Raw genomic sequence first — 18,008 nt, 5'->3', positions numbered from 1 at the left:
ATAGAGGGAGTGCAGCGGAGGTTCACTGGGCTGACACTACGAATGCCGTGGATGTCCCATGAGGATAGATGGTTTGATTGGGCCTGTATTTGCTTGGATTAAGAAGAATGAGAAGGGATATATTGAAACGTAGAACATTCTAACAGGCTTGGCAGACTAGATGTGGGGAGGATGTTCTCCCTGCTTGGGGAATCTGAAACCAGTGGACACTATCTCAGGATATGGAGGTCATTTAGGACTGTGATGAAAAAAGTTTCTTCACTCGAAGAACCTGTGGAATTCTCTACCACAGGAGGCTGTGGTGGCCAACTCCCTGAGTATATTCAAGGAATAGATAGATAAATGCTTTGTGGAAACCTGAGAGTCCATTTGCACCTCAACACTACAAGTGAAGTCTTTGGCAGATCCACAAGTAAAAAAAAACCACAGCCACATCAGTAGAGTACTGTTGAAGAAAAATCTGTGTCTGGTAATTATACAAACACTGATAAGCTAATGCTACAATTGATAAACTTCTTCAGTGATATCACACCTAATACTGGTGATCAGCAGAAACAGTATATACTGTTAAAGAATATCCATTTACTTATCCATAGTCAATCTTCTTTTGTGGTATATGCGAGAGATCTTGACATCAACTTTAAGATGTCTTTGTATAAAAACTGTATATACAGTTTGGAACAGCACTACTCAATTGTCCTGATTATGAAACATAATTGGCCAGCACTTCCAATGCCAGAACACATGCTCGTTTACTTAATAATTAGGATTGTGAAATGGCATTACCATTTGGAGGCTAGCATTTACTTAGGCAACAAGACTACCCTGTGCATACCATCCCTACTTTGACATAATCCTGTTGCCCAATCAGATATAATCATAATATTTCTGTCTTTGTTCCACATTCTTTTTCTTTTCTAAGAGCAATGGTTAATGCATGAATAATTGCTTTATGCAACACACAGTATACAAAAAGGAACAATGGTTAAGATTGAATCACAGAATCATGAAATGATAAAGCCATTCAGTCCATCTTACATATACCAGTACATTAGTAGAATTATTCAGTTTGCCCAACTGCACTGTTGTCCATTCACCATGTAATTTTTTTTCTATCCAAGTATTTATCCAATTCTCTTTTAAAAGTTACAGTTGAATTTGTTTCGGCCACACTTTCGGGCATGGATTTCCAAAGACAGCTCATTATGTAAAAATGTGTCTGTTGAATGTATTTTCTTTGGTTACTGACACTTCTGCTACTAGAAATAGTTTCTCCTTATTTGCTCAAATCTCTATTAAACCTCCTCTTAATATTTTCTGCTCTAAGAAAATAACCCCAGCCTCTGCAGTCTCTTTCCACAACTAAAATCCTTTGTCCATGGCAACATTTTAATAAATTTCTTCTGCACCATCTTCTAGCTCTTTTCACAGAGATGAAATCATAGAATTCCTACAGCATGGAAGCAGGCCATTCGGCCCATTAAGTCTACAACCTCCGCAGAGCATCTCACCCAGACCCACCCCCTACATTTCCCACTCTAGATGCTATGGGCAATCTAACATGGCCAAACAACCAAGCCTGCACATCTTTGGACTGTGGGAGGAAAGTGGAACACCCGGAGGAAACCTGAACAGATACGGCAAGAATGTGCAAACTCCACACAGTCAGTCACCCAAGGCTGGAATTGAACCTGGGTCTCTAGCGCTGTGAGGTGGCAGTGCTAACCACTGAGCCACCGAGCCACCGTGCTGCCCCATATGCAGCCAGCCTAAAGTGTGGTACCCAGAATCGAACAATATTCCAGCTGAGTCTGTCCGGTTTTGATCATAACTACCTTACTGTTGTACATTATTGTTCCCCAAAGGAGAGGTTCCCATGTACCATTTTTTAAATTGGTTTCTTAATTCATTCTGACACCTTCGAAGATCTAATGTACTAATGCATCCGGTCTCTCTGTTCTTGATACTCTCTATGTGATACACAGGCCTCTCTTCATTCTTGCTACCACAAAATATCACTTCATGCTCTTGGTCTAAAACTCCATTTCCATTTAATAAGCTTATTTGTTTTTGAAGTCTGTCCTAGTATCCTCATTGTCTACCATAATTTCCATGTTTTATGTCATCTGTAAGCTTTAAAATTATGCCTGTGTATCAAAATCCAGATTTTTAATCTCTATCAATACAAGCAGTTATCTTGCTATCTACCTTGGAGAACTTCAATGTATACTGTACCTCCCATCCTTCTGCAAAACAGCTGTTCAGCACTACTTTCTGCTCTCTATCCCTTATTCAATATTGAATTCATGTTACTTGTATCCCTTTAGTCCCATGGACTTTAATTGTGTTAACAAGCTTAATATGTTGTACTTGTCAAACACCTTTTGAAGGTCCATATACATAACATTATCTGCACCACCCTGTTCTAACCTTTCTGTTACTTTATCAAGGAACTCAAACAGGTTGGTGTAATATGACTTCCATGTTGACTTCCATTTATTTCTTTTATTTGCCCATACATTTCCAAATGCCAATCAACTTTGTCCCAGATCTCTAACGGTGTCCTCACTTCTAACATTAATATGATTGGCCAAGAAATGCCATATGAATCACTTTTTAAAATAGGGATGAATGTGACATTTTACGAAGGTTGCAGTCAGAGTCTCAGCAAGTTGTAGCTTTAATTCCCTTAAAGACCTGGAAGGCATTCCAGCTCGACTCGGTGACATTGGAACATTGGGGACTGCCAAACACTTCCTCTTTCTCAATTTTTATCTTATCTAATATCAGTCTTTTACAGTTAGATCAGTAGCATTCTCCAGATGCAATGTGTTCAATTTAGCAAGTATTTCCTTTGTCATTCCTAATCAGCCACAACTGCCCTTTTACAATGTATATGTTTATAAAACACTTTGGAACTCCCTTTGATGTTAATCCATTCTTATACTTACTCCTGCCAATCCAATATGGTGGTATTGAACTCTTGGTGCACAATGAGTACATTTACAACAGTACCCCACATTGGACACTCAGTTATTTATTTTACACATGTAAAATAAGATTGCACAATCAAATTTCTTGGCCATTCTTCTGTACACCCTACATGTTTGAACATACTGCAGACACTTGGGAAATCTGTTGACATCTGTTCATACCACACGTGATTTTCAGCAGAGCTATACTTTAATTAGTCATCTGGAAACACCCAACCAAATAAATCTCATACACAAACTGTGGGAAAGGTTAATTGCTGATAAAATTATGGAATCATTTGTTTGTCTAAATGACTCAGTTAATACAGATGTCTCTAAGAACTCATATTTTACTCATGCCAATGTATAATATATATACTTTTAAACACTTCAAGCTATGATATTTCCTTTAAAAGAAAATTAATAAATGATTTTTTAACAGAATTTCTAACCTTTTCCAATGGGATAATTTATGTTTTATTTTCAAGAAAAAACAAAACAATGCTCAGAAAATGAATGATGGAGAATAGTTTGTTATTGATACAAATGTAATGAATTTTGCCCGAGTCTGTAAATTTTATATTGAAGCAAAATGAACAGGAGCAGTTGACAATCATACAGACGGGAAATAATAAATAATTAGTTGTTGACAGGTGAAATTCACAAATGTTGCAAGTGATTTGAGGGACAGGACTGGCTTTGCGACTTCTGTATTGAGGCAAAGCTAATGCACTTGCAATAGACCAAATAGCATGTTCTAGAACTGGATCAAATTATCACTAAGCACAACAGAAATAGAATGCCATCTGTTATACTCTTGTCGATTCTATCATGTGAGACACTCACACATTTACTCACGTCTGATTTGTGTTAGAACATAAAGGAGCGTACTTGTGAATAGTTGATGATGACTTACAATGTGATCTTCACTCAGCCTGGATAAATTTCAGATACTGTCTCAAAGGAATTTGTCTGAAATAGAATAGTTGGTGAGCATTAAGCACAAAGAAAAGAACAACTATCAAAATTAATTGAAGCAGAATTGAGACTGTGAAGAATGCATTCCGTACAGCTTAGATGGTTGGATGCTGTGGCAGATTAGGACAGTGGCCTTTCAACTCATGCACAAAAATTCAAACCTGTTGCAAATCTGCAATAAAACCACAACAACAGAGAAGGAAAGGAAAGTAAGGCTTTTAGCTGTGGATAGTTTATTAGAACAGTTTACCTTAAAAAATTTTGTTGGTTTCATGCTAATATTTTATCATGATGATGACAGACACGTGGGTACTCATTTTCTTTTGGATTCTGAGTTTGCATCCAGTTCACACCAGTGTAGGCAGTTTTATTTATGTACAAACTTTCATGCTGTCAAGACAACCTTAAACCACTTTGTAACTGATGGATACTACACTCATTATCACTACATTAACAAACAAACGAGGCAATTTAATCCCACAAACAAGCCAATGGATGACTATATAATATATTTTTGGTGATGTTGGTTTGGAGACAGTTGTTATCTGGGACACCAGAGAACTCTCTGTTCTTCTTCCTGACCTTCCTAATACTGCACTGAAATATTAACCTAGATTAAGCTCAGAAATCCACTACTGGATTGGAAAGTGCTTCAGCCTGAACCAAGCTGATAGTTGGAATATGAGCCTAAAACTGGCAGCAGTACTTTTTTTTAAAATGGGATTTGTAATCACCAAATTTCATGTACCATAATGGTCATCTAATATTTTAAATGCTTTATGAAAATACTATAAGCTTCCACCCTCACTATCTGAACAGTCACTTGCAAGAATAGACTAAAGGACATAAAAAATGAAAGTGCTGGAGTAACTCAACAGGTCTGGCGGCATCCGTGGAGAGAGAAACAATTCACATTTTGAGAAAAAAAAACTAAAAGAACTGCAGATGCTGTAAATCAGAACAAAAACAGAAATTGCTGGAAAAGTGCAACAGATCTGGCAGCATCTGTGGAGAGAAATCAAAGTTAACGTTTCAGGTCGAGTGACCCTCCCTCAGAACTTAACATTTTGAATCCAGTTTGACTCTTCTTCGGAACTCCAAAGGATACTGAGTAGTATTCTGATAACGCAAGTAGAAAATCCGAATAATGAAATGGTTATAGTCATTGAATATATCCGATTTTAAACCATGATGGATGCTTTCTCCAGCCCGTATGAATTACACTATAATGTTATTATAATGACATAATTCCTGTCAAATCACTGTACAGACCCATTTCCAGTAACAGGAATTGTCTTTAAATTGTCCATTTTAACAGCATGAGTATGTCTGTAAAGTCAAATAGAGGCATAGGGAAACTGAAGTGACAGTTCAACTTACAACCTTCAGCATCAAAAGAGGAACAGCAGGTAAGGAAGAAATAGCATTTGGCTTACTCACCTAACTCACAGGAACTTTATTGCAAGTCTCATCAATCTTTTTAAGAATGACAACAGGGAAATACACCCCAAGAAAGTAGACAGTCATGGCTCAAGTCGAAGAATGGAGGACCTCCGCAAGGACTAATGAAGATCTGCAATGTCTCTGGACGATACTGAAGTCATCCTGCCTTCAAGGCCTGGGTATCCGTTCAGCAAGACTATCAGGAGCACCATTCATTTCAAGTGACAGTACGAGCAATGGCTGCCAACTCCCTTTCCCCATGTGACTGCATAGCATTAGCAAAAAGAAAATCCAACGAATTTACCAGGATACGAAAGGCAATACACTGCTTATCATGGAATCGCTACAGCGCAGAAAGAGGCCTTTCAGCCCATCGAGACTGCACTGACCCTTGAAGAGCATCCCACCCAGAACCAGCCCCCCACCCTATCCCATAATTCAATATTTCCCTTGGCTAATCCCCCGAGCCTGCATATCCCTGGACACTACGGCACAATTTAGCATGTCCTATCTACCTAACCTGCACCTCTTTGGACTGTGGGAGGAAACCGGAGCACCCGGATGAAACCCATGCAGACACGGGGAGGATGTGCCAACTTCACACAGATAGTCGCCCAAAACTGGAATCAGACCTGGGTTCCTGGCACTGTGAGGCATCAGTGCTAACCATTGGGCCACCATGCTGCCCTGATATCTCAGGAAAGAATCAATTTTCACTCCCCTACACCTTTCCAAAATGCGAGAGAGTTAAAAATGTTTCAGCTCAGGATCTTATACTCAGCAATCCAAAAGCTTTTCCCTAATTAACTTTTACATCTCAAAACCCTTTGCTCCACTTCAACAAATGTGTACTGCTTCAGCTCAAACATGCCATTTAGTGCACTGCTAGCCTTTCTTTCTCATTCACACTATCTTCTAGCAGAAGGATTTGGCTTACAATGCCACCAAAGGGGAAATCAATGCCCTCTCCTGCAGTGAGTTTAGTTTGTTAGGGCAAGGAAGTCGAGCCCCTCTGATAATTAAAAGTGAAACAACCAGAGAAGCTGGCCTCACCTCGTAATCTGCTAAATGAAATGGGAAAAAAATAGTATAACTGACTTTCACCTCCCAATCTGTTATAAAGGAGAGGTTAAATAAAGAAATCTCTTGTACTTACTTTATAAGCAACAAGTAAAATTTATTTATCTAACTCTAACAGTGAACAAATTAACAGACCTACTAACAAGCCAAATAATTCCCCTTTAACTATTAACTATTCCTGAACAGCACAAAATTCTAATGGCATGCTGTTCCAATGAATAGAAGTCCCACTTACATAAACCAAAGTAATAAGAAAAATAAATTAAAACTTAGACTGTCAAAACTACAGTCAGGGTGCATCTTCCAGAATGTTCCATACCTTTTCCACTATCCTTCAGTCAGGAATTCTTTCTTTGTCGAATTCTTGTGTCAGGAATATTAGCTAAGAGTGTGCCGTGGTACCTTCTGGATGGTGATTAATCAGAGAGCTTAAAGATTTCTGTGAGAGCCAGAGTTTTACTCTTCTAATGGCAGTTCGCTGTCGCATTGATTTTCAAAAATCCTTTTCTTATATACCCTTGATGACCTGTCAATTTTCTTTTGATAGGATTTGTCCTGGGTTGTCAACACCATCAGATTGAAATTTAATTGGATTTTGGTATCTAGGGCCTGGTTTAACTTAATTGGCTGATATTCAAGCTGGTTGATTTAACATCAAAACGAGCCTGGGTTACCAACCACACAGTCAATTAATACATATTTTTCAATTTCAGACCTGCCTGTGAATCCACAGCTGCTTGCAGATTTTTTTAAATCTCCAAGCTTAAAAAAGCACATCACCTCTTAAAAGGGACCACGCACTCTTCCTTCTTGTCATTTTTACAAACAAATTCTAACATCCTGCTTTCTAATTCATAAGTACTGTACCCAACTTTGGAACAAGATCCAAGGGGACATTTATTCCAGCAGGATAGTGATGAGTGGAGATCCCATCATCCATATGCCTCCATCCTGATTGTAGATGACTGGAAGGCCCATGATTGACCTATCCACCCTGCATCTGCAGCAGGTGGTGAGGGAACGAACAAGAGGAAAAAAACATATTTGACCTCATCCTTACCACCCTGCCGGCTGCAGATATATCTGTCCACGACAGTATTGGTAAGAGTGATCACCGCACAGTCCTCGTGGAGGTGAAGTCCCGCCTTCACACTAAGAATACCCTTCATCGTGTTGTGTGACACTATCACTGTGCTCAGTGAGACAGACTTTGAACAACTCCAGCAACTCAAGATTGGGCATCCACGAGGCGCAGTGGGCCATCAACAGCAGCAGAATTGTACTCCTGCACAATCTGTAATCTCTTGGCCCAGAATATCCCCCACTCAACCATTACCATCGAGCCAGAGGATCAACCTAGTTCAATGGAGAGTGCAGGAGGCAAGCCAGGAGCTGCACCAAACATACCTAAAATTGAGGTGTCAACCTGGTGAAGCTACCAAACAGGACTACTTGCACATCAAAAAGCATAAGCAGCAAGTGATAGTCACAGCTAAGCAAGCTCACAACTAATGGATCAGATCTAAGCTTTGCAGTCCTGCCACATCCAGTCGTGAATGGTGGTGGACAAATAAACAACTCAGTGGAGGAGGAGGCTCCACAAATATCCCCGTCCACAATGATGGAAGAGCCCAACATTTCAGGGACAAAGATAAGTCTGAAACATTTGTGGCAATCTTCAGCCAGAAGTGCCATGTGGATAATCCATCTCAGTCTCCTCCAGTGGTCCCCAGCATCACAAACACTAGTCTTCAGCCAATTCAATTTGCTGTACATGATATCAAGAAACTGGATGCTTTGCATTGAATACTGCAAAGGGTCTAGAACTTGGTGCTACCCCAACAAAGCTGTTCCAGTAGAGTTACTATAACAACTGCCTGACAATGTGGAAAATTGCCCAGATATGCCCTATACATGAAAAGCAGGACAAATCCAATTGCCCCATCAGCCTACTAAAGTAATGGAAGGTCTCATCAACAGTGCTATCAAGCCGCATCTCTTCAGTGATGCCCAGTTTGAGATCTGTCAGGGCCACTCAGCTTCTGACGTTATTACAACCTTGGTTCAAATATAGATAAAAGAGCTGAATTCCAGAGGTGAAGTGAGAGTGACAGCCCTTGATATCAAGGCCACATTTGACTGAGTGTGTCATCAGGGAGCACTAGCAAAACTGGAATCAATGGGTATCAGATATTGGAGTCATGCCTGGCACACAGGAAGATGGTTGCAGCTGTTGGACGTCAATCATCTCAACTCCAGGATATCTCTGCAGGAATTCCTTAGGGTAGTGACCTAGGCCCAACCATCTTCAGCTGCTTCATCAATGACCTTCCCTCCATCATAAGGTCAGAAGTGGGGATGTTCGCCAATGACTGCACTATGTTCAGCACCATTTGTGATGCCTCAGATACTGAAGCAATCCATGTTCAAATGCAACAAGATCTGGACAAGTAACTGCCTCTAGTCATTCAATGGTGTTACCATCACTGAAATGACCACTATCAACATCCTTGTGCTTACCATTGACCAGAAACTCAACTCGACTCACCACAAAAACACATTGGCTGCAACAGCAGGTCAGAGGCTAGGAATACTGCAGCATGTAACTCACCTCCTGACTTGGCAAAGCCTGTCTACCATCTTACAAGGCAGAAGTCAGGAGTGTGATAGAATACTCCCCACTTGCCTTATGGGTACAGCCCCAACAACACTCAAGATGCTTGACACCATCCAGGACAAAGCAGCCCATTTAATTGGCACCACATCTACAAGCATCCATTCCCTCCACCACCGATGCTCAGTAGCAGCAGTGTGTATTATCTACAAGATGCACTGCAGAAATTCACCAAAGAGTCTTAGACAGCAATATCCAAACACACGACCACTGCCATCTAGATGGGGCAGGGCAGGAGGTACACAGGAAAACCACCATTTGCAAGTTCCCCTCCAAGCCACTCACCATCCTGACTTGGAAATATATTGCTGTTTCTTCAGTATCACTGGGTCAAAATTCTGGAACTCTCTCCCTCAGGGCATTGTGGGTCAACCTACAACACACAGACAGCAGCGGTTCAAGAAGGCAGCTCACAATCACCTTCTCAAGGGCAACGAGGGAGGGGCAAGAAATGCTGCCAGACAGCGAGGCCCATGTCCCACGAATGAATTTTAAAAATTCCAAATAAGGCCATTAAAAGGGTCGCTTCCTAAGAAGAGACATGTATCAACTCTGTTTGAAGGACCTGGCAATGAGTAGAGGTTCCTCCTATATGCCTTCCCTAAAAGCGATGAGTCCGGGTCCTCAGGGTGGGCAAGAGCCCTGTCACCACCATTAAGTACTACTTAGACTGTGCAAGTTTAAAATGGAACTCAATGTTTTTATCAACCTCTCCTGCCCCCTTAATGCTGCTTAAGTGAGTACACCTGCTCTTGACTTTACATCTTCTAACTAATTTGAACATTTACGTTCTATGTTAAATGCAAATTTGACATTTTGTTTTTTTAAGGAGTTGATAAATATAACAGTATACAAACCCAATAATAATGTGGAGAATATATTCCAGTAATAATACATATGTCCTATAAACTACCTGTTGCTGAGGCAAGTATGGATTTCATCTTCTTTCAACTTCTTTATTCCAATGAGAACTGGAATTACGTGCCCCAAGATAATTTGAGTAAGACAGTGGGACATGCACATCGTCTATTGATATTTTGGTCAAGGTTTTCACCATGTACATTTGCTGAAATTGTCCATTTGCAATTCTCCATTTTAACTTGATATATTATTAATAAGCCCGATGCCTACAGCAACTAAGAGTTAGCACACAGCTTCCTGGCTGTCATCCTGTGCTCCTGTTAGTGATGTCTTGCTAAAGAGATAGCTTTCTGCAATAGTGTTTGGATAATTTGATAATTGGTGTCCTGTCCTTAATAATCTTTGCCACTCTCTCTGATACTGCAGCTCCCCATGGAGTTGTTCGCATAGGACACATAATCATGACATGTCATCAATTAATACTATTTCTGAGTGCTGACACCCAAGTGTATGGTGGGTTTTTGATACTTGCCCCTTTCTCTGCAGCAGCACTCTTCTCTAGGACAACTGAGATTTATTCCCCACTGCTGCTGTAGACTTTTGGAGTCTACACATCCTGAAACTGGAAGGTTAAATTTGTGTATTACAGAGATTCTGAGTGCACTCTCACTAAAGAAGGTGTCATTGGAATTTAAACTTTGAGTTGTCTGAGAAACAAAAGGCACTCATTTCTGCTATTTTCTGTAGATTCTGCCCTTCAAATTATGGGAACTTTTTAACCAAATACTTTTTGGGTCTGTGTACCCATTAAAGGCTGTCTTTATTCACGCTCTCAGTCTGAAATTAAATCTTCTGTTTGATGACTCTTTACTCTCTGCTCTTTTTTTTCCAATGGTTAACACTGCAGCATTACATGGTGTTTCTTTTCAATGTCATGTCCAGATTTGCTGAACATATTGTTTTCAGGCTCTCGCCTTATGACTGTTTCAAATACAAATACATAGTTTGTGTCACTTTGCTGCACTTAGTCCACTCCTCCTGTGTCTGAATTGTTATGGTTTTTATTGTGAAGGCAAGTGATGAGACAGAACCCCTTGTCTGTTATTTGGGCACTGGGCCATGTGCCCATTTAAGTCCTGCCAACTGATTGTAATGGTTTAAGGTTGGATGGGATTAAGGTACAGACCAGAGACAGAGACCAGCCTGACAAATCAACTACCGACCTTGGCAGTCATGCTAGATTCTGCAACAGTTTGTTCCTAATATAGTTCTTACAATGCAACAGATTAAAGTGCCCTTGCCAAAATATGTAGGAATGGAGTTATAGGCCAGACATTTCTAGCTAAATGCCCTAAGATAAGGATGTTCAAATGATTTTAAATGAAGTTTAAACATTTTATAAATAAAAGATGTGACCTCACAAGACTTTTCAATATCTAGAATGTTAAAATTTCAGTTTCTATCCAATGTAATATGGACACTGTTCTCCACTAATATAATCTCTATTAAAGTGGAACGGATCAAATTCCATTTATATCTGATTAGAAATGTTTAACTTACTATTTTGGAATTGTATATTTGTGCACCTATCACAAGCCAACCTAATTATTCCACTGTTGGGCACAGATATGGCAGATACAGTTTAATGCTGAGAAGGATGGGGTGTGTTTTGACTTGAAGAATGAAGAGAATCAATATAAACTAAAACTTACAATTTTAAAGGGGGTTCACGAATAAAGAACTGAGGATGTAAATACATAAATCTTAAAAGATTGTAAGACAAGTTGAGAAGGCTGTTAAAGAAAATGGCACTATAAACAGAAGCATAAAGCAAGGAAGTTAAACTAAACAGTTATAAATCACTGATAAGACACCAACTTCCAAATCCGGGCACTGCGTTTCAGTAAAGTTGTTGAAACCTTGGACAGTGTGCGGAGGAGCTAATCTAGAATATACTAATGGTGAAGGAGATCAGTAATGGAGTGACCAGAGAAGGTGGGGTTGTTCGCTTTACAGCAGAGAGTGATTTAATGGAAGTGCTCAAAATCATTAAGAATGCTGCTAGAATAATTAACAAGAAACTGTTTTCAACAGTGGGTAGGTTAATAACCAGAAGACACGGATTTAACAGAATTGGCAAAAGAAACAGAAGTGAGATGAAGAGAGTTTTTTTTAATGTGGTGTTTAAAATGGTCTGGGTTGCAATTCCTGAAGAGATGGTGGAAGCAGATTTAATATTCAAAAGAGCATTGGATAAATATCTAAAGGGGGAACGTTGTAGAACTAATGGGAAAAAGGTAGGTGTGGGGGTTTATTTGACAGCTCTTTCAAAGATTTGTCAAGACATAATTTGTATCATTCCATGATTATATGACTCTACACATTTCACACATGGGCATTATAGATTTTCTTTACTTTCAAAATATAGTTGAGTTCTTGGAATTATTTTCTTAGGAAACAATCAGCAGAATTTAATGAAGACTCTGGGAGCAGGAAACATGGTGGGTGGGCTGAAATAATCAGGCTGGAGTAGAAATAACAGTGTGGAGCTGGAGGAACACAGCAGGCCAGGCAGCATCAGAGGAGCAGGAAGGTTTAAGGTTTTGGCGTAGAACTCGACTCCATATATACTCCACTATGAAGGAAAACTGGAAGTGAGGCAATCCAGCTCAACGGACTCCAGAGTTTAAAAACCAGGCGGGAAAACACACCGACGCTTCATCGGAGGCTGCACTGAGGATGTTACCCAGCATGGTAATGAAACGTCTGCGGAATAACAAACCAGCTCGGTGAGCCAACCAACTTCAAGAGCAGGAATGTTGACGTTTCGGTCAAGACACGTCAATTTTCCTGCTCCACTGATGCTCCCTGGCCTGCTGTGTTCCTCTAGCTCCATACTGTGTTATGTCTGACTCCAGCATCAGCAGTTCTTACTATCTCAGGCTGGAGTAGAAATCTTGGATTCGCAATGATGGGTTAAGAATGAAAAATTAAGCTGGTAGTTTGGGCCTTTATTATCATATAATTGGATGCAGTGAATACTTATTAATACTGAATAAAAGAGACACGCTGTTACATCTTCCAATTGCTCACAGCGTATCATACAGACTCACGATCGGGCCACCACTTTTAGTCCTGAAAACTGTCTGGTCTAACTCAAACATTACCCTAGAAGGTAAAGGTCTCTCAAAATTTGAACAATGGGTGAAGCTAGCTGTTTCTTGATGTTACTATGCAGGAGCAGCATATGTGGTATTCTCCAGTAACAGGATTCTGCTGTAGAATCAAAAAGACATTATCTGCATCAGAGTCAGCATGAGGTCCTCCAAGTGTCTGGGACCTCAGTTGTGGCAGTCCCCCTTCGTTGCTGGAAGACCTTCGAGCTGCATTCATGAGAATGTGACCACGGATCTAAATGTGATGCCCTCTGTGACATGGCTGGGTGCAACTGAGCAAGTGGAGGGTGCAGCTTACGTAGGTGACAGTGAATGAATGCCCTTGTACCCAGATGTGGAATCTTCAGTCTTCAGTGGCAGAGGCCTGGATTGTGTAAACTGTAAAGGAGAATCAAAAGAAATACGTGAAGGTTAATAGAGTCTACAAGCACAGCACAATTCTGCATGTGGTCCTGAGCCAACATCAGGTTGGATCCATTATTACTCCTTGTCATTGTCACTCCAACATTGCCATCAGCTGAGTGTGGCTTCCCTGTTCCCCAGCAAGCTGCAAGGCCGAGTGAGGACTGTAAGATTGTGCCCTATTCCACTCGGTTTTGCCTTTCCCTTTTGATTATCGATCTGCTCATCCTGCGGGGGAAATAGGATCTTTACAAATGCAGACTGTCCCCCTCGTCTGCACATAGACCCATCAAATATACTGGCCTGTTGATGTTCGGTCAATACCAGTTGCTCACTCAAGCAAAGCGGTCACATGTTTTGGCACCAAGGGCCATGTAGCCCAGAGACTCACTTCGAGTTCAGATACCTCGCCTTGCTGCATAAAAAATACCCATATGACAGATCATCCCAGGCTACTGCTATATTTAATATAAAAGCAGTAAACTCAGCAGGTCTGGTAGCATCTGTGGAGAGGGGTAAAATTTCAGATCAAATGAGTCTTCCTTGGTACACTATTACATTTAACCTGATTTTGGGGGGACAATTAAAGAAGGAGCCCTTTGCAGCACTGCTTCGTGATTTGGTTGTCCCCACAGTTGCTAATCTGCTCTGTGTTCTCTGTCCAGGCTGCCTTTGTCGGGCAGAAAAGTCTCCTGTCTTCATAATTCAGGAAGAGAGGCTCCCATTGTTCCCTAATGGCCTGGAGGAGAATTTGCAAGGAGGCATTACTGTTCTAACATCTTTAATTATGGTTGTAAAGAGCTTAGAGGCTGTAGTCATGGTGGGGGGGAGGTGCTGGGTTATCCCAGGAGAATAACTTTTAATTAAGGGGGAGTGGTATCTGATTGAGTGGGACTGAAGATTGAGAAGATTTACAAAAACCGTAAGACCAAAAATGCAGAATGAACAGAAGTGGAGGTGGAAACTAAGGCCCTGATGCTTTCTGTTTGCCTTGGAGCCTCTTTTATGAACCATACAGAACTGTCACTGGCAATGGGAAATTCCGACCCCTCCACACAATTACATCTATTTCACATGCTTGCCACCTAACATTCCTAAGCTCTCATCTGAATCATGGGCTCTCAACACAAAAGCAGAAGGGGTGACCCTTCTGGAGCCATTGCTGGGAATAGCACATTAGTGACTGAGTTCCGCCAGTGATACCTCAAGCAACTTTGTGTTCAGTCTTAACAAGAATGCATTCAGGTCAAGGGCTCACAACTGGAAGTGAAGCATGCAACACCATCTTTGGATTACATTCTTTGACTGAGTGCCAAGAATGCAACAATTTCAATCTGAGTGAATTGCTGAGTATAATTGAATCTGCTGTGGCCCTGGTTTTGTGAAACTGGCAGTCAGTAAAGTTTCAATTAATCCATTGTGAGATACCATGCACAGTAAATTCCCATTTAGTAAACAGAATTTGACTTTATAAGCATTGCAAATTCTCCATCACTTAGATTTATTTTAGGGAAAGGAAATGGGTAAAATTCATCCTTATTCTGCCATGTTTCCTGTCAGATCTTAATTTGTTTGAGAAAAGAACACTTATCCAGGTTACTCTCCAATGTTAGGACTTTTCTTTCCCACAATTTCACCCTTCAGATCAAGCCTCCAGCTTCAGTATCTTATTCCAATCTGTTAATATATAGTAAAATATAACCATTACTTGCTGAAGGATGAAGTTTAACAATTGTCTTCTGGCTATAATGGTCACCACTGACACAGACAGCTTCCTGTATCATATAAATATTGCTGTATAATGATGCATGTAAAGATCACCAGCATGGCTGACCATGCACAATAATTTCATTTAATAATTGTAAGGTCATACATTATATTCTAGAAAACTAAAGAAAACTGATAGAACTTTTGGTTTCAAAGTGGACATTGCTTGTTGCAACTTTCCTTACTGTGAAGCAGTTATGTATTACAATGACCAAAATTGGTTTGTATCACTCATTAAGATAACTGCTTTCAACTGTCTTCTTTCTTGTATTAACTTCATTGTTTGAAGTGTACCTGGGTTTTAACTTGAAGCTTTACATATTAGAACTTTTAATCCTGCGTAGATAAATTTAAAATTCTTTCACATTACTGCAAAACAGGCCATTCCCAGGGCAAGAAGTGAATCTGGGAATGCTCTCTCAGCATTGGATGGAAAGGATCATCTAGGTTTACTCAGCCGTTTTATATTCTTTTATCAGGTGTGGGGTTTGCTGACAAGGTCAACACTAATTGGTTTCTATTTGCCCTGAAGCTCATTCCTCCAAATGTGTTGATAAGGTGGACTAAATTTCCACTCAGTCTCATACCTCCCATAGATGGTGCAACTGAGATTTGACACATGACTCAGAACATTCTGTTTGTCCGTGAAAAAAATCTGCCTCATTAGATGGCCAAATCTTATTCAGACTGATGGGAAAAGAAGTCACTGGACCATATTGCCTGGACTGAGTCCCATTCTGGCACACACTATGGGAAACATGTGAAGGCACTGGAGAAAGTGCAGAAAGGATTCATGAGATTGGTACCAGGGATGAGGTACATAGGTAGATTGGAGAGTTTAGGACTCCAGGGAAAAGAGAAGGTTGAGAGGAGTCATAGAGTCATAGATTCATACAGTACAGAAACAGACCCATTGGTCCAACTCATTCACGCCAACCAGACATCCCATCTGATACAGTCCCATTTGCCAGCATTTGGCCCATTTCCCTCTAAACCCTTCCTATTTGTATACGCATCTAGATGCCTTTTGAATGTTGTAATTGTACCTGTCTCACAAGGCATACAAAATTATGAGAGGTCTGGACTGAGTGGATACAGCAAACTGTTCTCATCGATGATAGCGACAATAACCGGAGGGCACAGACTTGACGTGATTGGCAAAAGAAGCAACAGGAAAATGAGGAAAAATTTCATGTAGCAAGTGAGTGGGACCTTGATTACACTGCCTGACAGTGTGGCAGAGACAGGTTCAATCAGGGCAATTAAGGAGGAATTGATTATTAACCGAAAGGGAAGAATGTGCAAGGTGATGGGGAGAAGATAGGGAAATAGCAGAGAGGCAGTGCAGATGTAAAGAGTTGAAAAGCCTCCTTCTGTTTTGCAATCATTCCAAGACTCAGAAGGATCATATTCAGTACTTGATTCAGGTGGCAGCTGAGGGACTGCATCTCTCCATTCAGGCAGGCAGGGTAAAAATGCAGCTTTGATGGAAAGTGCACCTGTGAAGACATGGAACAGTTGAGGTGGCTGTCTGCCATAAACGCTGTGGCCGAACAGACGCTAACACTCATTTATTCAGATGGATAAATAAAAAGGGGTTATCAAAAATAAAAAAAGAGAGCTGCTGGGCTGTGATATGGAATCTTAGGTTGGTGTTTACAGGAGAGGTGGGAGAAATTGTACTGAGAAACACATTCAACATTTGCATTGCGTGTTAAAAAAAGTTGAATTAAAGCTGACGGAGCATTCCCCATCCACGCATGCACTGTCCTGAATTTTGCAGCCCTCTCTGTCCGTACATCCGAAAATGCTGCGGGGGCTGGTTTTACTGCAGTCACCCCGTCGGCGGCTGTAATGTATCGCCTCGGCTGGTGGCTGTGTATCACTTTGTATTCACCGGCAAATCGCTACCCTTGAACCGGAACTCCTCGAGCGGATTGGTTACACTGTACTGTTATTACTGTGTGTGTGTGTCTGTACTGGGGGATAAGTCACCATTTCAGACTCCAACACACACAGCAACAATGATGCGAGGCTCCACCTGAAGCTTGTGGTGTGTGTGTGTGTTTTTGTTGCCATTACCATCTTGGAGGACGTTCAAACCGTGAAGGGCTTTCTTAGTATTAGCGAGAAAGGAGGAAGAAAGCAGTAATAATGGCTTAGAGTGGACGTTGAAGGAGATGGAGAGGGAAATCAGCTGCTGAGGTTTGAGCAGAGCTCCCCTCTGGTCCGTCAGTCTCAGGAGAGAGGGGGAAAACTCGCCGGTCCTATTCCATGGCTGTGCAGTGCTAAATCTGGCCGGATGAGGGTGTTTCTCTGATCGGACACTGATTTTTTTTGCCCTCTCTCTCCTTGTTTTAAATATCTGTAATATATTTCATCTCTCGTGTGGTCTGTGTGGAAAATCCTACTTCCTTTGGCTTCATCTGAATCCGACCCTTCATTCGATCAAGGAAAAAAATTTAATCATCCTCTGAGAGAGGGAGAGAGAAAATGGGGAATACCACTTCCTGCTGTGTCTCATCCAGCCCCAAGTTGCGGAGGAACCACGCTCGGCTGGAGACTTACCGCACCGACACCGACATCAGCCGGGAGGACACGGGCTGTAACCTACAGCACATCAGCGACAGGGAGGCGGTGGACGGTATGTGCCCG

General features: G+C 41.0%; 1 protein-coding gene across 1 annotated transcript in view; it reads left to right on the top strand.

Moving 5' to 3' along the window:
- The first annotated feature begins 17,140 nt into the window (after positions 1-17,140).
- Positions 17,141-18,008, top strand: part of ccny (cyclin Y) — a 242,511-nt gene continuing 241,643 nt past the window's right edge. The window contains exon 1 of the mRNA XM_048616197.1: positions 17,141-17,997. Within this exon, the coding sequence (XP_048472154.1) occupies positions 17,847-17,997 (151 nt within the window). The 5' untranslated portion in view covers positions 17,141-17,846. The remainder of the gene's footprint in view (positions 17,998-18,008) is intronic.

Source organism: Rhincodon typus, chromosome 2 (genome assembly GCF_021869965.1).
Source record: "Rhincodon typus isolate 14 chromosome 2, sRhiTyp1.1, whole genome shotgun sequence".
NCBI lineage: Eukaryota > Metazoa > Chordata > Chondrichthyes > Orectolobiformes > Rhincodontidae > Rhincodon > Rhincodon typus.
The sequence above is the reverse complement of the archived record's forward strand: the minus strand, read 5'-3'. Positions and strand labels throughout refer to the sequence as shown.